This window comes from Vipera berus, assembly GCF_964194415.1.
Source record: "Vipera berus genome assembly, chromosome: 11".
NCBI lineage: Eukaryota > Metazoa > Chordata > Lepidosauria > Squamata > Viperidae > Vipera > Vipera berus.
Window position 1 is genome coordinate 16,093,476 of NC_138214.1, and position 18,696 is coordinate 16,112,171.

General features: G+C 42.7%; 1 protein-coding gene across 1 annotated transcript in view; it reads left to right on the plus strand.

The window, feature by feature from the left end:
* ARHGEF9 (Cdc42 guanine nucleotide exchange factor 9) overlaps positions 1-18,696 on the plus strand; it is a 267,659-nt gene that overhangs the window by 159,984 nt on the left and 88,979 nt on the right. Inside the window, exon 4 of the mRNA XM_081336695.1 lies at positions 16,913-17,092. Coding sequence (XP_081192821.1) covers positions 16,913-17,092 — 180 coding nt within the window. The remainder of the gene's footprint in view (positions 1-16,912; positions 17,093-18,696) is intronic.

Here is an 18,696-nt window from a genome sequence, read left to right on the forward strand (position 1 = left end):
TAGAACTTGGGAGAAAGTTAATAGCTGATGCTGCCTTATTGCCTTGCACATTGAATACGCTTGAGTATTAATGGGCCTCTTTTATTTTTCAAACAGACCAACCAGCCAGGGATCAAAGAAGGCAAAACATATTGATTCAGGCCTAGTACAGATAACAAAATTGGGTTATTTTCTCCCCAGAAAAAAAATTATTATAATTTACCTGCGTTTGATATATTCACACCATCCTATGCATATAGAAGGGATGCGGTGGCTCAGTGGGTTAGGACGCTGAGCTTGTCGATCAGAAGGTCGGCAGTTTGGCGGGTCGAATCCCGAGTGCCGCATAACAGAGTGAGCGCCTGTTACTCGTCCCAGCTTCTGCCAACCTAGCAGTTCGAAAGCACGTAAAAATGCAAGTAGAAAAATAGGGACCACTCCGGTGGGAAGGTAACAGCGTTCCGTGCGCCTTTGGCGTCTAGTCATGCCGGCCACATGACCACGGAGACGTCCTCGGACAAGCGCTGGCTCTTCGGCTTTGAAACGGAGATGAGCACCGGCCCCTAGAGTCGGAAACGAGTAGCACGCATGTGCGGGGGAAACTTTACCTTTACCTTTACCTTTACCTATGCATAATAGAGCTGAATCGCAAAGAGTGTGAAGCAAACTTTGGCCTACAGGACCCCTCAGAGTTTCCATGCAATGCTCTGAAGAGGGTCTTCAGATCACTGGAATTCAGTAGAAAAAGTGTTAAGCACGGAGGACATTTTTTTCTGCTCCTTTACTCTCCACTTAAAAGCCCAGTAGAAGCACCCACGAGGTTCCTTAATACACATGTTAGCTTGCTTAAACTTGTCTTCAGACAAGTTAAAAATTCTGGAAACTTTCAGCTTGGCTTCTCTAGTTAACAAAATAACAGAGTTGGAAGGGACCTTGGAGGTCTTCTAGTCCAGCCCCCTGCTCAAGCAGGAGACCCTACACCATTTTAGACAAGTGGCTGTCCAAACTCTTCTTTAAAACCTCCAGTGATGAGAGCACCCACAACTTCTGGAGGCAAGCCGTTCCACTGGTTAATTGTTCTCACTGTCAGGAAATTTCTCCTTAGTTCCAGGTTGCTTCTCTCCTTGATTGGTTTCCATCCGTTGTTTCTTGTCTTGCCTTCTGCTGCTTTATTTATTTATTTTCCGAATTCAGAACCTCTTACATTAAAAAGAAAAAAAACATGTTTAAAACCAATATAACAATCTAAACAAAGAAAGCTTTTAAGTTTTTATATTACGAATATAAAAATATCAACACAGAGGGAATTAAATGAGCCTTGGTGGAGCAGTGGGCTAATGCCTCCCTAGGTAACACCAGCTGCCTGCAATTAGTGCAGGTTCGAGTCCCACCAGGCTCAAGGTTGACTCAGCCTTCCATCCTTCCGAGGTAGGTAAAATGAGGACCCAGATTGTTGGGGGCAATTAAGCTGACTTTGTAATAATGCCGCTTGTGGGGGGGGGCGAAAGCCCTAATAAGCAGGCATATACATAGAATGAAGGCTACTGCTAAGCTTGTAAGCCGCCCTGAGTCTTCGGAGAAGGGCGGGATATAAATGGAATTAAAATAAAAAAAAATAAAAATAAAAATAAATAAATAAAATTTAAAATATTTGTGTGACATTGTATAACATTTGAAGCCCAGAAAGTAGCAGTCTGAATAGCTACTATATCGTTATCGTGATGCCAGAAAAAAATTGTCCATTGTACGTGGTCCATCAAGATTACGGGATATCAATAAATGTTCAGGATTTTCTGCATTTCTGTATATTTGCAGTTTCCATCCGCTGTGATATTGTTCCATGTCTTCAGGTTCTTCTTTAGGGACAGCACCAAACCCCTGGATGTGCTCTCTCCGCCCCTTTGGAACCAAAATTACAATGATTAAAAGAACCCGCAAAACTAGTGGGGTTCCCAAGTTAAAAACAGTTACTTCTTCCTGCATCAGAGATTGTGTTCACTGTTTGTTGTCTTCACTGGGGTCAGAAAAATGACCAAAAGACTCTTAGGTGACCTAGAATATAACAGGGACTCATTTATCTTTATGAAAATAAGCAAAAATGGAAGATTTAGGGGAGTATTGTCATTAAACCATCATGAAGAATTACATTCTTGGCAGAGTTTAGCTCCTTTTAAGAAAGCAATTACCTTTTCCAATATGTTGCCCTTGTAGAATCCCAGCTGAATAACTTACTGCTGAAATTCAGTACATCTTGGGGGGGTGGGGTGGGGGGGAGTTATTCCAAATTTCTACATCTCTATGTCTCTATCTCTACATACTATTTGATTACTATGTCATGCCAACATACATACATACATACAGATAGATAGATAGATAGATAGATAGATAGATAGATAGATGTATACGAATATGTGTATGTGTGATGTGTCATATGTCTATATCTTCTGTCTGTCTAGCTGTCTGTCTATCTATCTATCTATCTATCTATCTATCTATCTATCTATCTATCTATCTATCTATCTAGCTATCTAGCTATCTAGCTATCTAGCTATCCATCATCCAGTTATATCTAGCTATATTCTATCATTCTCTCTCTCTCTCTCTCTCTCTCTCTCTCTCTCTCTCTCTCTCTCTCTCTCTCTCTCTCTCTCTCTCTCTCTCTCTCCCTCCCTCCCTCCCTCTCCCTCTCCCTCTCCCTCTCCCTCTCCCCATCCCCATATCTATGTCTGTCTGTCTGTGTGTCTGTCTCTTTGAACTATTATATATATTAAGTATGATCATCTCCATCACAGGAATTTGAGCAGATAACTCAACATGAGGTTAGGGTAAGAGTAGTTTGCTAGCCATCTTTGATGAGGAGTTGGGGGAAAAAATGCGTGGAACAATGATTGAAAATGTCCCTACTGGTAGTAGACTTCTTAAAATTCCTGCCTTCATTTATTTGTAAAAGCTAGTCAAGCCTGCACTCATTTAGCAGGTAATCTCTCTGAATCCCTGCTCTTCTATTCTTCACTCTTTCCCTTACTTCATTTCCCCCCCTTCTTCTTGTGAATCACAAAATAGATTGTATTAATCGCCCACCCAAGCATGTTGCTAATATCTGCTTTTTTTGCAGCAGGAAGAATGAGTTCTTTGCATATTAAGTATTCACAACACCCCCCCAGCAAATAACACTTTCCCCCTTTTCACACACACACTTCTAAACTACTGGGATCCACTTGAACATAAAATGATAAAGCTGGAAGGTACCGTAGATGTCATCTAGTCCAGAGGTCTCCATCCTTTTGGCACCAGGGATCGGTTCCGTGGAGAGAGATTTTTCCACAGACCTGAGAGGGTGTGGATTTGTGTGCTGCCTGCATCTCGCGGATGGGGCTTTGCTTGTTTGTGCGGACCAGTTGCTGGCATGCCGCGACCCGGTACCAGTCCACAGACAAGAGGTTGGGGACCCCTGATCTAGTCTAATGCCGTACTTAGCATGTCACTAAAGCCCCCCTGAACCTCTTTGAATCTCTTCAGCAAAAAGGATCTCAACACTTCATGTGGTAGCCTGTTCTGCTTTGTGAATACCTCATAGAAATCTAGCTTTAGTGACTGACAGTTGCTTCCAAATTGAGAAGAGAACAATTAGTCAGTGGAACGATTTGCCTCCCGAAGTTGTGGGTGCTCCATCACTGGAGGTTTTTAAGATGAGACTGGACAGCCACTTGTCTGAAATAGGGTCTTCTGCTTATACAGGGGGTTGGACTAGAAGATCTCTAAGGTGCCTCCAAACCCTATTATTCTATGATCTAACTGTCCAGAGTTTTTTTGTAGGCAGAAAAGCAATACTGCGCCCAAAGCTATTGTCATCTTGCATCCCTGGTCTTTGCAAATGGTGCGGTTGCTTTCATGCTAGAAAACAGTTATTTTGGGGCGGGGGATGTGCCCATTTGTAGTGGACAGACAGCAGGCTGGGTTTCACCATGAAATTAAATCAGAGTGAGTGGCACTTGTGAGTTTCCAGTACTACAGTGTGATGATTAAAATACGATGGCATCAACCAAGGATTGGGAAATTTTTGCAAAACCAGAAATAATATAAATAACTCTCTTTTCCAGCCTCGCCTGGAGGGATAAATGTGTTAAGGGATATATGTTAAGCCTCAGTTCATACATCTTTCAAGCCAGGTTTGGCTGCCTGGGACCTCATATATTGTTTTCTTCGCAACAATGGGAAAATGTTTTGCCATAGTCTTCTTCTGGGATGCATTTCGACTATCCACTGTAATTTAGAGACCTGATGGTCCCCGTCTGAGTATTAACCATATCTCCATCTGCTTAGTTTTTTGACATCTGCCAAGGTTCGCTTGCCACCATAGACAAACCTAAAGTCCACAGGCAAAGGGAAAATTAGATAAACCTAAACATTCCCTCGGCTACGGATGATTTCACGACTAACTCTCTGACCTTGAATTCCCCGGAGGTCTTCCATCTACATTCACTGAACGTATCTAATTATTATTGTAATTATTATTATAATTTGTGTGCTGCCCAACGCCCGGCAACTCTGGATGGCTATAGATTAAACACATTTAAATCAGGAAAGAATGAAACAATAGACAAACATAAAGATCAAGATGGAAGGATGACCAAAACAAAAAATCCCAACTCCAATCAGGAACAAACAAAATAAACCCACGTAATCCAAAGGGGGCTAAAATCAAATTTTAATTTTTTTCCAATTTTGAGCAAAAAGCCCGGAAGTGGTTTCCGGATAGGAAACCAGATAGATTCTTCTCTTTAATTAAAACAGTTTCTGCCATCCCTGCCATCTCCCTCTCTTTTGCCATCCAATCTTAAAGCCATTTCTGGCTGACATTAATTTCCAACATAAGGCTCCTTCTATTTTCTCGTTTTTCTTACTTCTCTAGAGAAGGGAAATCAGTCTGGTGTTCTGCAGCCACTTGGATTTCAATTCCCATCATCCCCAGTTCAGCATGGCCAGTGGCAAGATATGATGAGGGCTGTAGTTCAAAATATCCGCCGGGCCTCTTTGAGAATTGCCTGCATCTCTCTCTCAATTGAGATGTTTGCTACTTTTCTCTCTGTCTGGGTGATGGCTTGTTCTTGTCATCTATTTTGTATTGCTCTGACATTTTTTTCGCCTCCACTGTCTGAAATTGGTCCCTGGTTCAACCTGTAACTGCTCCGTTGTGGTCAGGGCTATTTGTCTGTCAATTCAAACCTCACTTTCTGAGGTTTCTCTGCTGTTGGTTCAAAACCCGCAGTTTTAATGCTTCTTGGCTGCACCTTTCCTTTCTTGGAACAGGGGAAGAAGAAGGAGAAGAACTGTGAGGCTCTCTCGTTTTCTGACAGACGTCTCATTATCCAAACTAGGTAACATTGACAATGCTGGATGTGCTAGCACTGATGTTGTTACCTACTTTGGGTAATGAAACGTCTTCCAGAAAACTGTTGTGATTCAGGGTCAGCCTGTGGGTTCGGCAGTTGGGCCGGACGACTCAGAGGAGGAGGAGGGGGGTGTTGGAGAGCTTGCTGATGATGGCCTTGAGGCTCCGCAGAGCCCTCAGCCAGGCCCCTCCCACCTGGTCACGACGGAGACCCAGCTGTGTGAGCCTGACATAGTGGATGAAGATGACCCACAGCTGGCCCTGTTCAAGGACGCCCGACGCAGGAGGCAGTCAATTAGGAGTAAACAGAGGAAGGCAATGGGGCACCTCGGAAGGAGGCAGAGAGAAGCCACGCCCTGAACTGTATAAAAGGGGAATGCGTGGGAGGGCTGGTTTGCTGAAGGCAACCACTTGATTAGTTCCTGTTTCATAGCTCCTGTTTCATGGTTGGTGTCTTGTTTGCTCTGTTTTATGTTAATAAATGTGGCAGGCTTAATTCCAGCCTCTTGCCGTTTGTAAAGGGGTTGTCCCTGCCTTTTCTGCAGGGCCGATAGCAGGCTGGTACAGAACAAAAACCACCAAGCTCAGAGAGCACCAAGGACCCCACATTTCAACCCTGAGCTACTAACATTCTCCTTTACTCGCACGTTTCCTTTCTTCAGATGAGTCTCTCCACTTGCTTTCCTCACAGTTGGTCTCTTTCACCTCCCCAGCGTGAGACTCACGGTAGGCCTTTTCTTTCCCACTCCCTTTGCTTCATTTATTCCCCTAGACCTGTTAGCTTATTGATTTTTTAAAAAATATTCTTGGAACCCACTTTAGCTGAAGTTCTTCACGTGGTTTTCAGAAAAAGCAGTCAGCCAAAAAAAAAAAAAAACAACCCACAGGATTCAAATGAGACTCAGGAAGACAGCATTACAATGGCAGTGTGAAATTGCATACCTGTCCTAAAATACCCCCAAGGTTTAGCAGAAATTAGGACGAATCCACTGGAACTTCTAGGGAGATGTGTAACGTCCAGCAGATCAACTTCAGTTAATAACATCAGATCTCAGCGATCTAGAGCAGGATTTCAGAATTGCAGGACCAATCAGACCTGGGGATCTTTTGGAAGCCAAAGCCAACATTTTGAATGGCCTTGGGTGGTTTTGCATGGCCTTCAGAACCAGTGGTGGGATTCAGCTGGTTCCCACCACTTCGGCAGAACCGGTAGCTAATTTTTTTGTTGCCCAGGCCCAGAATGGACCTCCGGAAGCAGCCATCCACACAGAGAACCGGTTGTTCACCTATCTGAATCCCACCACTGATCAGAACCCCTTTGGAAACTGCTAGCAATTCTGAAATCCAGCAAAAGGAGACTTAGCTGCACATAAAGAATTTATAGTTTTTATTCCATTAAGTCGAAATGTTTCATTCTCCTGCCTTCATCTTGATCCTGACCTGACCCGTTTGGAGAAAAGGCCTAGGACCCTAACTTCTAATGTCACATTTTCAGTGAGGGAGATGGACGGTTTCTAAATAGGTTAAAATAAAATTAGTCAATACAATAAATCCCAGATAGGTGTGTTAAGCCTTGCTTCACATCCTGTTTGCAATTTACAGTAGTTACCGGGGGGGGGGGGAGGGGAATGGAAAAAAAAGATGGTACCGAAAACAACTTGATTGGCAAGTGAGGGTTGGTGGTAGTATCTGGAGATGTTCTGAAAATTGCAAGCTGGGCCTAAGCTCATAAAGCTCTTCTGGACTATGTTGTAGATCAGGGGTCTTCAAACTTGGCCCTTTTATGACTTGTGGACTTCAACTCCCAGAATTCCTCAGCCAGCCTCCATTTTGTTTGTTAGATTTAAGACAGGGGTCTTCAAACTTGGCCCTTTTATGACTTGTGGACTTCAACTCCCAGAATTCCTCAGCCAGCCTCCATTTTGTTTGTTAGATTTAAGACAGGGGTCTTCAAACTTGGCCCTTTTATGACTTGTGGACTTCAACTCCCAGAATTCCTCAGCCAGCCTCCATTTTGTTTGTTAGATTTAAGACAGGGGTCTTCAAACTTGGCCCTTTTATGACTTGTGGACTTCAACTCCCAGAATTCCTCAGCCAGCCTCCATTTTGTTTGTTAGATTTAAGACAGGGGTCTTCAAACTTGGCCCTTTTATGACTTGTGGACTTAACTCCCAGAATTCCTCAGCCAGCCTCCATTTTGTTTGTTAGATTTAAGACAGGGGTCTTCAAACTTGGCCCTTTTATGACTTGTGGACTTCAACTCCCAGAATTCCTCAGCCAGCCTCCATTTTGTTTGTTAGATTTAAGACAGGGGTCTTCAAACTTGGCCCTTTTATGACTTGTGGACTTCAACTCCCAGAATTCCTCAGCCAGCCTCCATTTTGTTTGTTAGATTTAAGACAGGGGTCTTCAAACTTGGCCCTTTTATGACTTGTGGACTTCAACTCCCAGAATTCCTCAGCCAGCCTCCATTTTGTTTGTTAGATTTAAGACAGGGGTCTTCAAACTTGGCCCTTTTATGACTTGTGGACTTCAACTCCCAGAATTCCTCAGCCAGGCACCTGGCTGAGGAATTGTGGGAGTTGAAGTCCACAAGTCATAAAAGGGCCACGTTTGAAGACCCCTGTTGTAGCTCATCGGAATGGCTGTTGCGGTCAGGATTTCTCTGTAATTTTTTTCCTTCTGCTATTTGTACATCAATCTTGCTATTTTTAAGGAATTCAGCCACCAATTCAGCCACCTTCCCTCAGTCCTCCGGGCTTCAAAGTAATGAAAGTATGGAGCCATAATTCCACTTTTCTTCCAACTTTCTGTTTTGATGCACACTCCATAGATCATTCAATTGTTTTAGGAAAAAGAGGGAAGGAAGGCAGGGCCAGTGTGAATTGAATTTCTCCTGCTTTGAACAATAGCATCAGACTTCTTTTTCTTCTTCTTCAGTCTGAGTGGCAGTCGTGGTGGTGAAGACTTTTCCATATTCTGCCTAATCACCTGCCTCTCTTATCTTGAAAGTTATACCAAGAGGTGATAGCAGAGATGAGATTGCTGGTCAATAACAATCAGATTTTTAGGATTGCAAGTGGATTCAGTTAGCTTTTTCCTATAGAATAGAATAGAATAGAATAGAATAGAATAGAATAGAATAGAATAGAATAGAATAGAATAGAATAGAATAGAATAGAATAGAATAGAATAGAATAGAATAGGATAGGATAGGATAGGATAGGATAGGATAGGATAGGACAGAAATAGGAATAGAATAGAATAGAATAGAATAGAATAGAATAGAATAGAATAGAATAGAATAGAATAGAATAGAATAGAATAGAATAGAATAGAACAGAACAGAACAGAACAGAACAGAACAGAAGTAGGAATAGGATAGGAAAGGACAGGACAGGACAGGAAAGGATAGGACAGAAATAGGAATAGAATAGAATAGAATAGAACAGAAATAGGAATAGGATAGGATAGGATAGGATAGGATAGGATAGGAAAGGAAAGGAAAGGAAAGGAAAGGAAAGGATAGGACAGAAATAGGAATAGAATAGAATAGAATAGAATAGAATAGAATAGAATAGAATAGAATAGAACAGAAATAGGAATAGAATAGGATAGGATAGGATAGGATAGGATAGGATAGGATAGGAAAGGACAGGATAGGACAGAAATAGGAATAGAATAGAACAGAACAGAACAGAACAGAACAGAACAGAACAGAACAGAACAGAACAGAACAGAACAGAACAGAATAGAATAGAATAGAATAGAATAGAATAGAATAGAATAGAATAGAATAGAATAGAATAGAATAGAAATAGAAATAGAAATAGAGCTGGAAGGGACCTTGGAGGTCTTCTAGTCCAGCCCCCTGCTCAAGCAGGAGAACGTGTACCATCTCAGACAAGTGACTGTCCAGCCTCTTCTTAAAAATCTCCAGTGGCTGAGGAATTCTGGGAGTTGAAGTCCACAAGTCATAAAAAGGCCAAGTTTGAAGACCCCTGGTTTATATGGATGGGTGATGTGAATCATGCTTGGTTGGGGTTGTCCTTCATTCTAAAGGGAAAACATGGCTTGTTGAATGAGTCCTAGCAAGCTTGGATCATTCCGAAGAGCTAACATGCCCTTGGAATAGACCTGCTTGCTGGGATGCATTAATCCAGCCAGAATAAGCGAACTTCAAGTACATGTGGGGAAAGGACTAAATTCATTGCAACAACAAAATCTATTTCACCCTCAAGACTTGTGCATTCGATTCCTGCATTTTTTAAAAAGAATGGTGAGACACAGAGGAAATCAGAACCTACAGTAGCGTTCTATCACTGTGGAGTGCATAATGCAGTATAATAGACTATTGTTCCAGGGGAATAATGCAGGGTTTAATGTTAGGAAAAACGTTAAGGAGCAACATTGGACGTAATGGCGCAGCAAAGCTGCAGGCTTTCCTTCCTGGATGTGTTCAAGCTAAGATGTGTGGACTTCAACTCCCAGAATTCCCCAGCCAGCATTGCAGGATGGGGAATTCTGGGAAATAATAATAATAATAATAATAATAATAATAATAATAATAATAATAATAATAATAATAATAACAACAACAACAACAACAACAACAACAACAACAACAACAACAATAATAATTAGTAGTAGTAGTAGTTGGAAGGGACCTTGGAGGCCATCTAGTCCACCCCCCCGCCCGCTCAGGTAGGAAACCCTATACCATTTCAGACAAGTGGCTATCCAGTCTCGTTTTATAAACTTCCAGTGTTGGAGCATTCACAACTTCTGGAGGCAGGTTGTTCCACTGATTAATTAAAGAAGTCCATCCTTCTTTGAGGGGCCCAGGTTGAGAACCACAAATGTACAACAAGTCTTGTACCTGCTGAGGAAGAAATTTCAAATATTGGGATGGAATAAAAGTGGACATGAAAGCCAAGAAGGAGAAGGAATTGTGCGGGGATTCTGTTACTGCTGAGTATGAAATAATGCTGTTGCAAAAAGTTGCCAACACTGGGTTAGACAGTCATCTGCTGTCAAGGATGCTTTTAATTTGGATTCCTGCACTGGGTATGGACTCCAGGGTCCCAGTGGATACCTCCCAACCAGATTCTATTATCTCTTCACTACTGGGCTAGAAGGAGCATTGTCTTTGATGCCCACATAACAGTTTTGCATTGTCCCCTAAGATCTTAGTAGCTGTTGAGTAATTAAGCACAAATGCCTTCCTCAACTCAAGTTTTCCCCTTAGCGGCTGGAGGCAAGATAGGGTAGAGTTGCAAAGCAGAGAGAGAGAGAGAGAGGGAGGGAGGGAGAGAGCGCACCAGGGCAAAATATCTGCTAAATTATTGCTTTTCTGTCCTATTCTCTGCACTGTCTCTTGCCAAGCCACAGAGGAAAGAGGGGAAAAAGTGAAAAGGGAAGGTCAATCTGTAATCATTTCAAATAATAATTAAAAATAACCCATATGTTCCAAAAGGCCGAAGCAATTGAATTGCTTCTTAGAGCACTCTCAGAATAGCAATGGGAGAGATAAGCAGAACCAGAAAAAGGGAGGTGGGATTTGTCAAAGGCAGTGGGGCAGAACGGAGTAGGGGAAATCAGTGGATTTTTTTTTTGTTAAATGGAAGAGAGTTTTTTTGTCTTGACTGGTTGGATGCCCTTGAGTTGTATCAGCTTGAGAGCATCAAGAAGTCTCAACCAGAAACAAGCAGTCTTACCCAACGTGGCTGGTGTCAGGGCGAGAGTAACAGAATAACAGAGTTGGGAGGGACCTTGGAGGTCTTCTAGTCCAAGCCCTTTTACGGGACATGGACAGGACACCCTTTACCATTTCAGACCAATGGTTGTCCAATCCCTTCTTGAAAACCTCCAACGATGGAGCAGCCACAGATTCTGCACGCAAGCCATTCCACTGACTGATTGTTTTAACGGTCATGAAATTTCTCCGTAGTTCTAGGTTGCTTCTCTCCTTGATCCTCCCAAAGGTGCTTTTTTTTCAGGAGGCAACCGGACTTTCTTGAAGACGTTTTGCTTCTCATCCAAGAAGCTTCTTCAGCTCTGACTAGATGGCGAAGAAGCTTCTTGGATGAGAAGTGAAACATCTTCAAAAGAAAGACAAGAAAGTCCAGTTGCCTCCTGGGGAAAAAAAGCACCGTTGGGGCAACCATGACCTGGATGACTGAGAACCTCCATAGACTCTCCTTGATTAGTTCCCATCCGTTGCTTCTTGTCTTGCTTTCTGAGGCTTTGGAGAATAGCTTGACTCCCTCTTCTTTGGAGCAGCCCCTGAGATATTGGAACACTGCTATCATGTCCCCCCTTGTCCTTCTCTTCATTAACCTAGACCAGGGGTCAGCAACCTGAAACAGTGAAAGAGCCACTCGGAACCGGTTCCCTCACAAAAGGAAAATCTGGGAGCCGCAAAAAATGTGTGCACATGCGCGTACATGCGCGCATGCACAGAACAGGGTTTGACTGAAGAGTGGAGCCAAGGTGAGATATGCACCTACCCCGCATATTTGAATTGATTGGTTGAACTTTTTTAGTCCCACTTTTTTTTTTTGGACTGCACATGGCAGAGGACTGGGAGCCGCAGGAGACGGCTGAAAGAGCCACATGCGGCTCCGGAGCCGCGGGTTGCAGACCTGTGACCTAGACATACCCAATTCCAGCATCCGTTCTTCATAGCCTCCAATCCCCTAATCATCTTTGTTGCTCTTCTCCGCACTCTTAGGGGGTCTCTCTCTAGATATTAGCCATATCTTCTGCATGTGGGCACGTGTGCGCGTGCACACACAGCATGATTTCCCACACTGACAGGGAAAGCTTGAAGGAAACTCAACTGGTTCACCCTAAAGAACTGTGTCTTTCGTTCAGCTTCAGTGCAAGTCTCATTCCATTCTTCTGTCCAGCATTCTCTCTGTCTGTTTCCCCACCTGTCATTTTATGAATCTTCTAACTTATTTTATTACTCTTTATTCAATTTTAAGGCCTCCCACTCCCTGAGTGATTTTTGGGTGGCTTACCAGAGGGTTAAAAGATCAAAACAGAACAACCACTTAAATCACAGGGGGCAGTAAAACAATCACACTGTGGCAAAACCTGGTGTTCAACATTTTAGTAGATTCTCACATTGTCCTGGCTTGGTGCCTAAAGGAAGAGTTAGAGATCTTTAGGGCCTTTGGGAAAGTTGTTACCATTGTACTGAATCTTGTTCTGAAAGCTGACCGAGATGAGTGAAGGTCCTCAGTTTCCTTCAGGAACCTCTGGAGCTGCATCCTGACCACTTGGACTTCACGTCAATTGGCTGAGCCATAGCCCAGTGTTCCACATGGCACCTTCACTTAAAAAGGACATTGAAATGAGTTGCTAAATGATAAGCGATTCAATTCTGTGTTATGGGCCACGTAGTTATGCTTACAGGAGGACGGAAATCCAGTGAATAAGATGAGGAGGTGAAGTAGGTGGATGCTTCACCCACGTATGGTCAAGCCATGTTTTTCTAGCTTTCTGGAGGGAGGTCGAGTTTTACCTTTGCATTTGTTAAAATTTTCCCCCATTTTAGGACAGCCAGGATGACCATTTCTGGGTTCTTCTGACTTAAAGGAGATAAGGCCCCTTGGCACCAGGTTTTGATGGAGGTGATTGGCTGACTTCCAGCCGTGTGGTAAGGAGCTTGTAGTCAAAGACAGAGCTCAAGACAGCCATCCATGAACTGGGTGGCCTGAAAGTGCCTACAGTGTATCTAGATCCATGATAGTGTGGGAGTATGAAAGGAGGATCCCATAACAGTATCTTAGAGAAAGTTCTTCCTTCTTCCTGGTCCATCCATCTCAATGGTCTTCAACTAATGAAGGTGTGCAACTGAAAAGAGTCAGAATAAGAATAAGAATAAGAATAAGAATAAGAATAAGAATAAGAATAGAATAGAATAGAAAATATGGAATAGAATAGAATAGAATAGAATAGAATAGAATAGAATAGAATAGAATAGAATAGAATAGAATAGAATAGAATAGAATAGAATAGAATAGAATAGAAAATATGGAATAGAATAGAATAGAATAGAAAATATGGAATAGAATAGAATAGAATAGAATAGAATAGAATAGAATAGAATAGAATAGAATAGAATAGAATAATAGAATAGAAAATATGGAATAGAATAGAATAAGAATAGAATAGAATAGAATAGAATAGAATAGAAAAGAAAAGAAAATATAGACCTTGGAGGTCTTCTAGTCCAGCCCCCTGCTCAAGCAGGAGAACCTATACTGTCTCAGACAGGTGAATGTCTAGTCTCTTCTTAAAAATGTCCAGTGATGGAGTGCCCATGATTTCTGGTGGCAAGCTGTTCCACTGGTTGATTGTCCTCACTGTCAGGAAGTTTCTCCTTAATTCCCGGTTGCTTCTCTCTTTGATCAATTTCCAACCATTGTTTCTCGTCCTGCCCTCTGGTGCTCGTCCTTCCCTCTGCCTTATGGCTGCCCCTCAGATACTGGAAGACTGCTATCATGTCTCCTGTATTTCTTCTTTTCTTTAGACTAGCCAAGCCCAAGTCCCGCAGCCGTTCTTCGTATGTTTTGGTCCGCCTTTGATCATCTCAGTTGCTCTTCGCTGAGTTTTTCCCAAACTCTCAACAACATCTTTTTTTGTGATAAAGTGACCAAAACTGGCTGCAGTATTCCAGGTGTGGTCTTACTAGGGTTTTAATCCTGGAATGCAAATGAATGCTTCTATTTGACCACAGATTTTTCAGCTTTATTTAGAGGTTTCACACCCAATGTCCATTAGCAAGCTTCAGCAATAATTCTGCATTTTAAGGTCTTCCTGCCTAAACTCCCCTTTTCAGCCTTTTGGTTCTCCTTTTTTTTAGCAATAAAAGCATCAGCAGCTTCTGGGGTCACGGCTGGCAGATCTTGCTGAGGGTGGTACTTGTGGAATTCCACTTGAGAAGCCTGAAGGAGAAAACAAGGGAGCAGAGCTTGTAAATAAGTAATGGGAACCTTTCCTGATGTTTTTCCTTTTGCAACCACTGAAGGAAAGAGAGGGGGGGAAACACTGCAGAGGAGAGGCAAAAGGATGTTGGAAAAGTAAGGAGTTCAGGAACTGGCCGGCAAGAAGTCCACCAATGGTTCAGAAGAATCAATTTCCACGATCGGCAAAACCTGATAAGAATAACAGAATAAGAGTGTTGGAAAGGACTATTGTCCCTTCTGTTGGAGGTCTTCTGCTCAAGCAGGAGACCCTATACCATTTCAGACAAGTGGCTGTCCAGTCTCTTCTTAAAAGCCTCCAGTGATGGAGCGCCCACGATTTCTGAAGGCAAGTCCTTCCACTGGTTAATTGTTCTCTCGGTCAGGAAATTTCTCCTTAGTTCTAGGCTGCTTCTCTCCCGGCTTAATTTCCATCCATTGTTTCTTCTCTTGCCATGCTCTCCAAGTGTTCTTTCCCCATGCAAAAAATTTAGTAGAGCCAGCTAAACCCCATAGCAGGTTATCTGTCCCTCTATATCCACAGAGGGTAGTATCAAGAGCATGTTGAATAAATTTTATCAATGGCTAGACAAACGAATTAGAGAGAAAGGAATGTGATATTTATTTTTGACCTTATTCTACTAAGAAAAATATTGTAGATTGAAAATTTAATATTGCTTACTATAATTTGCTATATCTATTATTTTATCAATCATTATTTTTACTACTTCTATTGATATACGTCAACCCAGACAATATGCTATTTGCTAAATATTGAATGTAATTGGGGGAAAACCCAACCCCTCCCCCAACTTTCCCGCTATCCCAACCCCACACCCTATCCCTTCATTTTCCTCCCCACCCTTATAAAAACCAATAAAATTTACATAAAAAGAAAAAAGAGCATGTGAAGTGTTAGTAGCACTTTATTCCGTACTGGTGAGGCCACGCTTGGAATACTGCATCCAGGTTTGGTCAGCCCAATATAAAAAAGATGCTCAAGACTCTAGAAAGAGTACAGAGAAGAGCAACAAAGACGATTAGGGAACTGGAGGCGAAAATATATGAAGAACAGACACCGGAACTGGGTATGTCTAGTCTAGTGAAAAGAAGGACTAAGGGTGACTTGATAGCAGTCTTCCAATATTTCAGAGGCTGTCACAGAGAAGAGGGAGTTGACAAGTGATAGCTGATGTTCTTAGCCATCAGCCACAAACTCCTAACTTGAAGTGAAATGAGATTTGAACTAGCGTGAAGATTCATACGATGTGTGCATAACATCAAATTATGTCAGATGCAAAAAAAACAGGTCCAAAAGCAGACGTTCCAATTTACTGATTTATTGCTAAAGCCTCTCCACAGGAATCTTTTCAATTAGCACTTGGTTAGAACTGGATAAGGGTCAACGGTATTCAAGGGCTTGTGTGTGCATGTGTGTGACTTAGTTCTCTTGTATCTACGTAATCATTCTAAACTGATGCCTCATTTAACTCCTCCCCCTGGCTCTGCCTGTCCTTGTCTGAATATTAAGAGTGCTCGAACTATTACTTACTGTTACTTAGCATTAGATGGTAGAAAATGGAAGAACTAATTAAATATCGTCCCCGTTGCAAAGAGTGATTTTGTTGAGGCTTTCAGCCAACAACTAGCCAGCTTAATCTGTTCCATACTCCATTCTTTTTTTTTTGCTTGCTTGCTTGCTTTCCCATCCGATAGTCAGTATTCTGGGTTTATGGGGAATGCTTAATCTTTATTGCCCTGCTTTTCCTCCCCCCCACCCCCTATTTTTTAAGTTGATGCAAAAAAACATTCTGTTATCTATTATGTCAGATTCCCAGAGAGAAGGCTCAGTGGGAACCCTGATTTGATAGTTTCTGGATGCAAGGATTTGTGCTGGACACATGTCTTTTTGCATGTGTGTTCATTTGCAGCTTGTAATGTTATACAGGTCGTCCTTGACTTACAACTACAACAGATTTTCCATTGCTAAGCAAGGCAGTTGTTACACACCCCACTTTACAGCCTTTTTTTTGTTTTTTCCATGCAAATCACTACAGTTGTTAAGCAAATCTGGCTTCCACCATTGACTTTGCTTGTTGGAAGCTGGCTGGGAAAATTGCAGATGTTGATTACAAGAACCCAGATGTTCCAACCGTTGTAAATACCTGCCGGTTATCAGGTGTCAGTTTTGATCCTGGGATACTGCAGTGGTGGTAAATGTGAGGATGGGCCGTAAATCACTTTTTTTCAATGCATTGTAACTTTGAACGTCTCTAAATGAATGGTCGTAAGTTGAGGACTGCCTTAGTCTAGCCGAGAAAAATCCTATAGAAAGAAGACTTTCCCTGAAATGATTTGCAAGGCATCATTTGGGCGCAGACCTTCCCTAGCTAGGGGGTCCAAGGTCCCCAGGTCCTTTCAAAAGGGAGAGACTAGCATTCCCACCAGGTGCAAGGTGCATGGCTTCCTCATCCCCTCCGAACAGGGGTGGCGGGAGGGGGTGGCTTTCACCCTGGGGGGCGGGGGAAGAGAACGTGGCTGATGGGCCTTGTGTTTGTCTTTCAAGCTGATCAGTGGCGGTTCGATTGTCAGTGCCGAGGCAGTATGGGATCACGTCACCATGGCCAACCGGGAGTTGGCGTTTAAAGCGGGAGACGTTATCAAGGTGCTTGATGCCTCCAACAAGGACTGGTGGTGGGGACAGATCGACGATGAAGAGGGCTGGTTTCCGGCCAGCTTTGTAAGGGTGAGTAGCTTTGGTTTTTCTCCTTTGCTTCCCCTTGCTCCATCGAGCTGGCTTCGTCATAAGCAGGTGCGGCTGGGCCCAGAGCTGGTGGCGCCAGGCCAAAGGTGTCATTTCGGTCACTTCTATTTATTGATTATTTGAGTGTACGGTATATCATACATGGACTTGCAATATGTATTAACATTTCCCCTAGATTAAAACAAAATGTAATAAAATATAAATGTTAAAAAGATCTAGGTTCAAATACCAATGTCTAGGCCAGGGGTCCCCAACCCCCAGGCCGTGGACCGGTACTGGGCCGCGGTATGCCAGCAACCAGTCCACACAAACAAGCAAAGCCCCATCCGTGGGATGCAGGCAGCACACAAAACCACGCACCCTCCGGTCCGTGGAAAAACCTCTCTCCACGGAACCGGTCCCTGGGGCCCAAAAGGTTGGGGACTTCTGGTCTATGCCCCATTTATACAGCGTGTCCGGGCAGTCGCCGTGTGACATGCAAAATCCTACTCGGAGTTGCCCATTGCTGGCATGGTAGCTCAAAGCTGGACACCCTTTACGTGGGGTCATTTATAGGTCTGCCTATGCCTGGACATCCAGCAACCCATTTGGTTTTTCCATTGGGAGTCTGTGTTAAAGTTGTTGGGCAGTTGTTGGGCTTCCTGGATTTGAGCCTTCAAGCTGATAAATGAAAAAAGGTTCCTGGTAGGAACGAATTGTTCATAATTTTGGGGGTTGATAATGTAGGTCACCCCTAAATTGTACAAAATGCTAAAAAAAATAACTTTTGCAAATGGTTGCAGCTGCTACCACATTGCAACTGCTTGCAACTGAAAATTGCATCTGCCAAGCAAAATCTTTCAAGGGGTCTTGGGGTGTGCATCTGTAGCCTTTTCCTGGACTGGATTCACACTTGGCAAAAGCATAGGATTCGTGGTAGAGGTGTGACCTTTTCACAAGCAAACCGGTGATGACCCAGTGGCTTTTGGGGAAAAAAACCATCCAAATAAAGGCAATGAGACAGAAGTGCAAAAGCTAAAACCGAACCTCTGTGTGTAGGTGCAGCCTATCTTTGAATCAGCTGCCTCTGACAAAAAGCAACATGGTTTACCAAACTCGGGATTTAAACTGCCTTCTGGCTGACACTGTGAGAAGTCAGGTTATGAAATGAGTGGAGGTTTGGCCTCCTTCGTTATATTTTTCTAATGTTCTTACATAATGGAGAAACCGGGCTATGTTCTGTTTTGCATCCATTCGTTTAGAAGCGTGCTCTGCCCCATTTCTGTAATAAATCAAATAAATGAGAGAATAGTTTCCCCCAAATATGCGGGGGGGGGGAGGTTGCATTTTATATTATTATTATTTTTTTTAAAAAAAATTAAAACTCAATTCTCTACAGTTTCACTATAAATTTTGAACTTCAAAATTTGGGGATGCCAGGTTCTGTAATAATGGAAAACTGCAAACATGAGACAAACTCTACCATTAGGGAATATAAGATTTAAAATGTTCTGAGTAGGTCTTAATAATGGTGGAATCTTTCTTCTTGGAGATTTTGCAGAAATCTGTTTTTGTTCTGGCTTTTTTTTTTTGCTGTTACTTATCCA